Below are 7,558 nucleotides of genomic sequence, written 5' to 3'. Positions count from 1 at the left end.
CACATTTGCGTCTTTCCCACATTTGCGTCTTTCCCACATTTGCGTCTTTCCCACATTAGCGTCTTTCCCACATTTGCGTCTTTCCCAAATTTGCGTCTTTCCCACATTTGCGTCTTTCCCACATTTGCGTCTTTCCAACATTTGCGTCTTTCCCACATTTGCGTTTTTCCCCCATTTGCGTTTTTCCCCCATTTGCGTTTTTCCCACATTTGCGTTTTTCCCACATTTGCGTTTTTCCCACATTTGCGTTTTTCCCATATATGCGTTTTTTCCCATATATGCGTTTTTTCCCATATATGCGTTTTCCCCATATATGCGTTTTCCCCATTTATTCGTTTTCCCCATATATGCGTTTTCCCCATATATGCGTTTTCCCCATATATGCGTTTTCCCCATATATGCGTTTTCCCCATATATGCGTTTTCCCCATATTTGCGTTTTTCCCATATTTGAGTTTTTCCCATTTTTGAGTTTTTCCCATATTTGCGTTTTTCCCATATTTGCGTTTTTCCCATATATGCGTTTTTCCCATATATGCGTTTTTCCCATATATGCGTTTTTCCCATATATGCGTTTTTCCCATATATGCGTTTTTCCCCACATATGCGTTTTTCCCCACATATGCGTTTTTCCCCACATATGCGTTTTCCCCACATATGCGTTTTCCCCACATATGCGTTTTCCCCACATATGCGTTTACCCCACATATGCGTTTTCCCCACATATGCGTTTTTCCCACATATGAGTTTTTCCCACATATGCGTTTTTCCCATATATGCGTTTCTCCTATATATGCGTTTCTCCCATATATGCGTTTCTCCCATATATGCGTTTCTCCCATATATGCGTTTCTCCCATATATGCGTTTCTCCCATATATGCGTTTTTCCCATATTTGCTTTTGAAGCATATTTAGTGAACCCTTGATGCTACAGACTATGTCATACCAACTGATTCTTTCCTCTAGTCTATTTGTGCCACAAATTTCCCTTTCGATACATTTGCGTTTTTCCCATATTTGCGTTTTTCCCATATTTGCGTCTTTCCCATATTTGCGTTTTTCCCCATATTTGCGTTTTTCCCCATATTTGCGTTTTTCCCCATATTTGCGTTTTTCCCCATATTTGCGTTTTTCCCCATATTTGCGTTTTTCCCCATATTTGCGTTTTTCCCCATATTTGCGTTTTTCCCCATATTTACGTTTTTCCCCATATTTACGTTTTTCCCCATATTTGCGTTTTCCCCATATTTGCGTTTTTCCCCATATTTGCGTTTTTCCCCATATTTGCGTTTTTCCCCATATTTGCGTTTTTCCCCATATTTGCGTTTTTCCCCATATTTGCGTTTTTCCCCATATTTGCGTTTTTCCCCATATTTGCGTTTTTCCCCATATTTGCGTTTTCCCCATATTTGCGTTTTTCCCCATATTTGCGTTTTTCCCCATATTTGCGTTTTTCCCCATATTTGCGTTTTTTCCCATATTTGCGTTTTTCCCATATGTGCGTTTTTCCCATATGTGCGTTTTTCCCATATGTGCGTTTTTCCCATATGTGCGCTTTTCCCATATGTGCGCTTTTCCCGTATGTGCGCTTTTCGCGTATGTGCTCTTTTCCCGTATGTGCGCTTTTCCCGTATGTGCGCTTTTCCCGTATGTGCGCTTTTCCAGTATGTGCGCTTTTCCCGTATGTGCGCTTTTCCCGTATGTGCGCTTTTCCCGTATGTGCGCTTGTCCCGTGTGTGCGCTTGTCCCGTATGTGCGCTTGTCCCGTATCTGCGCTTGTCCCGTATGTGCGCTTGTCCCGTATGTGCGCTTGTCCCGTATGTGCGCTTTTCCCATATGTGCGCTTTTCCTATATGTGCGCTTTTCCCATATGTGCGCTTTTCCCATATGTGCGCTTTTCCCACATGTGCGCTTTTCCCACATGTGCGCTTTTCCCACATGTGCGCTTTTCCCATATGTGCGCTTTTCCCATATGTGCGCTTTTCCCATATGTGCGCTTATCCCATATGTGCGCTTTTCCCATATGTGCGCTTTTCCCATGTGTGCGCTTTTCCCATGTGTGCGCTTTTCCCATGTGTGCGCTTTTCCCATGTGTGCGCTTTTCCCATGGGTGCGCTTTTCCCATGTGTGCGCTTTTCCCATTTGTGCGCTTTTCCCATATTTGCGCTTTTCCCATATTTGCGCTTTTCCCATATTTGCGCTTTTCCCATATTTGCGCTTTTCCCATATTTGCGTTTTTCCCCTATATGTGCTTTTCCCCTATATGCGCTTTTCCCCTATATGCGCTTTTCCCCTATATGCGTTTTACCCCTATATGCGTTTTTCCCCTATATGCGTTTTCCCACATATGCGTTTTACCCACATATGCGTTTTTCCCACATATGCGTTTTTCCCACATATGCGTTTTTCCCACATATGCGTTTTTCCCACATTTGCGTTTTTCCCACATTTGCGTTTTTCCCACATTTGCGTTTTTCCCACATTTGCGTTTTTCCCACATTTGCGTTTTTCCCATATTTGCGTTTTTCCCATATTTGCGTTTTTCCCATATTTGCGTTTTTCCCATATTTGCGTTTTTCCCATATTTGCATTTTTCCCATATTTGCGTTTTTCCCATATTTGCGTTTTTCACATATTTGCGTTTTTCACATATTTGCGTTTTTCACATATTTGCGTTTTTCACATATATGCGTTTTTCACATATATGCGTTTTTCACATATATGCGTTTTTCCCATATATGCGTTTTTCCCATATATGCGTTTTTCCCATATATGCGTTTTTCCCATATATGCGTTTTTCCCATATATGCGTTTTTCCCATATATGCGTTTTTCCCATATATGCGTTTTTCCCATATATGCGTTTTTCCCATATATGCGCTTTTCCCATATATGCGCTTTTCCCATATATGCGTTTTTCCCATATTTGCTTTTGAAGCATATTTAGTGAACCCTTGATGCTACAGACTGTCATACCAACTGATTCTTTCCTCTAGTCAATTTGTGCCACAAATTTCCCTTTCGCTACATTTGCGTTTTTCCCATATTTGCGTTTTTCCCATATTTGCGTTTTTCCCATATTTGCGTTTTTCCCATATTTGCGTTTTTCCCATATTTGCGTTCTTCCCATATTTGCGTTTTTCCCATATTTGCGTTTTTCCCATATTTGCGTTTATCCCATATTTGCGTTTATCCCATATTTGCGTTTATCCCATATTTGCGTTTTTCCCATATTTGCGTTTTTCCCATATTTGCGTTTTTCCCATATTTGCGTTTTTCCCATATTTGCGTTTTTCCCATATTTGCGTTTTTCCCATATTTGCGTTTTTCCCATATTTGCGTTTTTCCCATATTTGCGTTTTTCCCGTATTTGCGTTTTTCCCATATTTGTGTTTTTCCCATATTTGCGTTTGAAGCATATTTAGTGAACCCTTGATGCTACAGACTATGTCATACCAACTGATTCTTTCCTGTAGTCAATTTGTGCCACAAAATTCCCTTTCGCTACATTTGCGTTTTTCCCATATTTGCGTTTTTCCCATATTTGCGTTTTTCCCATATTTGCGTGTTTCCCATATTTGCGTTTTTCCCAAATTTGCGTTTTTCCCATATTTGCGTTTTTCCCATATTTGCGATTTTCCCATATTTGCGTTTTTCCCATATTTGCGTTTTTCCCATATTTGCGTCTTTCCCATATTTGCGTTTTTCTCATATTTGCGTCTTTCTCATATTTGCGTCTTTCTCATATTTGCGTCTTTCCCATATTTGCGTCTTTCCCATATTTGCGTCTTTCCCATATTTGCGTCTTTCCCATATTTGCGTCTTTCCCATATTTGCGTCTTTCCCACATTTGCGTCTTTCCCACATTTGCGTCTTTCCCACATTTGCGTCTTTCCCACATTTGCGTCTTTCCCACATTTGCGTCTTTCCCACATTTGCGTCTTTCCCACATTTGCGTCTTTCCCACATTTGCGTCTTTCCCACATTTGCGTCTTTCCCACATTTGCGTCTTTCCCACATTTGCGTCTTTCCCACATTTGCGTCTTTCCCACATTTGCGTCTTTCCCACATTAGCGTCTTTCCCACATTTGCGTCTTTCCCAAATTTGCGTCTTTCCCAAATTTGCGTCTTTCCCACATTTGCGTCTTTCCCACATTTGCGTCTTTCCCACATTTGCGTCTTTCCCACATTTGCGTCTTTCCAACATTTGCGTTTTTCCCACATTTGCGTTTTTCCCCCATTTGCGTTTTTCCCCCATTTGCGTTTTTCCCACATTTGCGTTTTTCCCACATTTGCGTTTTTCCCACATTTGCGTTTTTCCCACCTTTGCGTTTTTCCCATATATGCGTTTTTTCCCATATATGCGTTTTCCCCATATATGCGTTTTCCCCATATATGCGTTTTCCCCATATATGCGTTTTCCCCATATATGCGTTTTCACCATATATGCGTTTTCCCCATATATGCGTTTTCCCCATATATGCGTTTTCCCCATATATGCGTTTTCCCCATATTTGAGTTTTTCCCATTTTTGAGTTTTTCCCATTTTTGAGTTTTTCCCATATTTGCGTTTTTCCCATATTTGCGTTTTTCCCATATATGCGTTTTTCCCATATATGCGTTTTTCCCATATATGCGTTTTTCCCCACATATGCGTTTTTCCCCACATATGCGTTTTCCCCACATATGCGTTTTCCCCACATATGCGTTTTCCCCACATATGCGTTTTCCCCACATATGCGTTTACCCCACATATGCGTTTTCCCCACATATGCGTTTTCCCCACATATGCGTTTTTCCCACATATGAGTTTTTCCCACATATGCGTTTTTCCCATATATGAGTTTTTCCCATTTTTGAGTTTTTCCCATTTTTGAGTTTTTCCCATTTTTGAGTTTTTCATATATTTGCGTTTTTCCCATATTTGCGTTTTTCCCATATTTGCGTTTTTCCCATATATGCGTTTTTCCCATATACGCGTTTTTCCCATATACGCGTTTTTCCCATGTACGCGTTTTTCCCATGTACGCGTTTTTCTCATATACGCGTTTTTCCCATATACGCGTTTTACCCATATATGCGTTTTTCCCATATATGCGTTTTTCCCATATTTGCATTTGAAGCATATTTAGTGATCCCTTGATGCTACAGACTGTCATACCAACTGATTCTTTCCTCTAGTCAATTTGTGCCACAAATTTCCCTTTCGCTACATCTGCATTTTTCCCATATTTGCGTTTTTCCCATATTTGCGTTTTTCCCATATTTGCGTTTTTCCCATATTTGCGTTTTTCCCATATTTGCGTTTTTCCCATATTTGAGTTTTTCCCATATTTGCGTTTTTCCCATATTTGCGTTTTTCCCATATTTGCGTTTTTCCCATATATGCGTTTTTCCCATATATGCGTTTTTCCCATATATGCGTTTTTCCCATATATGCGTTTTCCCATATATGCGTTTTTCCCACATATGCGTTTTTCCCACATATGCGTTTTCCCCCACATATGCGTTTTTCCCCACATATGCGTTTTTCCCCACATATGCGTTTTCCCCACATATGCGTTTTCCCCACATATGCGTTTTCCCCACATATGCGTTTTTCCCACATATGCGTTTTTCCCACATATGCGTTTTTCCCATATATGCGTTTCTCCTATATATGCGTTTCTCCCATATATGCGTTTCTCCCATATATGCGTTTCTCCCATATATGCGTTTCTCCCATATATGCGTTTCTCCCATGTATGCGTTTCTCCCATGTATGCGTTTTTCCCATATTTGCTTTTGAAGCATATTTAGTGAACCCTTGATGCTACAGACTACGTCATACCAACTGATTCTTTCCTCTAGTCAATTTGTGCCACAAATTTCCCTTTCGATACATTTGCGTTTTTCCCATATTTGCGTTTTTCCCATATTTGCGTCTTTCCAATATTTGCGTTTTTCCCCATATTTGCGTTTTTCCCCATATTTGCGTTTTTCCCCATATTTGCGTTTTTCCCCATATTTACGTTTTTCCCCATATTTGCGTTTTTCCCCATATTTGCGTTTTTCCCCATATTTGCGTTTTCCCCATATTTGCGTTTTTCCCCATATTTGCGTTTTTCCCCATATTTGCGTTTTTCCCCATATTTGCGTTTTTCCCCATATTTGCGTTTTTCCCCATATTTGCGTTTTTCCCCATATTTGCGTTTTTCCCCATATTTGCGTTTTCCCCATATTTGCGTTTTTCCCCATATTTGCGTTTTTTCCCATATTTGCGTTTTTCCCATATGTGCGTTTTTCCCACATGTGCGTTTTTCCCACATGTGCGTTTTTCCCATATGTGCGCTTTTCCCATATGTGCGCTTTTCCCATATGTGCGCTTTTCCCATATGTGCGCTTTTCCCATATGTGCGCTTTTCCCGTATGTGCGCTTTTCCCGTATGTGCGCTTTTCCCGTATGTGCGCTTTTCCCGTATGTGCGCTTTTCCCGTATGTGCGCTTTTCCCGTATGTGCGCTTTTCCCATTTGTGCGCTTTTCCCATATGTGCGCTTTTCCCATATGTGCGCTTTTCCCACATGTGCGCTTTTCCCACATGTGCGCTTTTCCCACATGTGCGCTTTTCCCATATGTGCGCTTTTCCCACATGTGCGCTTTTCCCACATGTGCGCTTTTCCCATATGTGCGCTTTTCCCATATGTGCGCTTTTCCCATATGTGCGCTTTTCCCATATGTGCGCTTTTCCCATATGTGCGCTTTTCCCATATGTGCGCTTTTCCCATATGTGCGCTTTTCCCATGTGTGCGCTTTTCCCATATGTGCGCTTTTCCCATGTGTGCGCTTTTCCCATGTGTGCGCTTTTCCCATGTGTGCGCTTTTCCCATGTGTGCGCTTTTCCCATGTGTGCGCTTTACCCATGTGTGCGCTTTTCCCATGTGTGCGCTTTTCCCATGTGTGCGCTTTTCCCATGTGTGCGCTTTTCCCATGTGTGCGCTTTTCCCATGTGTGCGCTTTTCCCATATTTGCGCTTTTCCCATATTTGCGCTTTTCCCATATTTGCGCTTTTCCCATATTTGCGCTTTTCCCATATTTGCGCTTTTCCCATATTTGCGCTTTTCCCATATTTGCGCTTTTCCCATATTTGCGCTTTTCCCATATTTGCGCTTTTCCCATATTTGCGCTTTTCCCATATTTGCGCTTTTCCCATATTTGCGTTTTTCCCCTATATGTGTTTTTCCCCTAATGTGCTTTTCCCCTATATGCGCTTTTCCCCTATATGCGTTTTACCCCTATATGCGTTTTACCCCTATATGCGTTTTTCCCCTATATGCGTTTTTCCCCTATATGCGTTTTTCCCACATATGCGTTTTTCCCACATATGCGTTTTTCCCACATATGCGTTTTTCCCACATATGCGTTTTTCCCACATATGCGTTTTTCCCACATATGCGTTTTTCCCACATATGCGTTTTTCCCACATATGCGTTTTTCCCACATTTGCGTTTTTCCCACATTTGCGTTTTTCCCACATTTGCGTTTTTCCCACATTTGCGCTTTTCCCACACGTGCGCTTTTC

The 7,558-nt window shown here is 41.4% G+C and overlaps 1 protein-coding gene across 1 annotated transcript; it reads right to left on the bottom strand.

Annotated features, from left to right (window-relative positions):
- Window positions 1–5,849: 5,849 nt before the first annotated feature.
- Window positions 5,850–7,172, bottom strand: LOC126263498 (LWamide neuropeptides-like). Its single transcript, XM_049960591.1, has one exon. The coding sequence runs from the start codon at window positions 7,170–7,172 to the stop codon at window positions 5,850–5,852; it is 1,323 nt and encodes a 440-aa protein (XP_049816548.1).
- Window positions 7,173–7,558: the final 386 nt, after the last annotated feature.

The sequence above is a fragment of the Schistocerca nitens genome, chromosome 6, assembly GCF_023898315.1.
Source record: "Schistocerca nitens isolate TAMUIC-IGC-003100 chromosome 6, iqSchNite1.1, whole genome shotgun sequence".
Classification (NCBI taxonomy): Eukaryota; Metazoa; Arthropoda; class Insecta; order Orthoptera; family Acrididae; genus Schistocerca; species Schistocerca nitens.
This window is presented reverse-complemented; position numbering and strand designations above follow the sequence as displayed.

Excerpts from the sequence above, each read along its gene's own strand:
- LOC126263498 (XM_049960591.1), bottom strand. The coding sequence starts at position 7,172 with ATGGGAAAAGCGCAAATATGGGAAAAGCGCAAATATGGGAAAAGCGCA.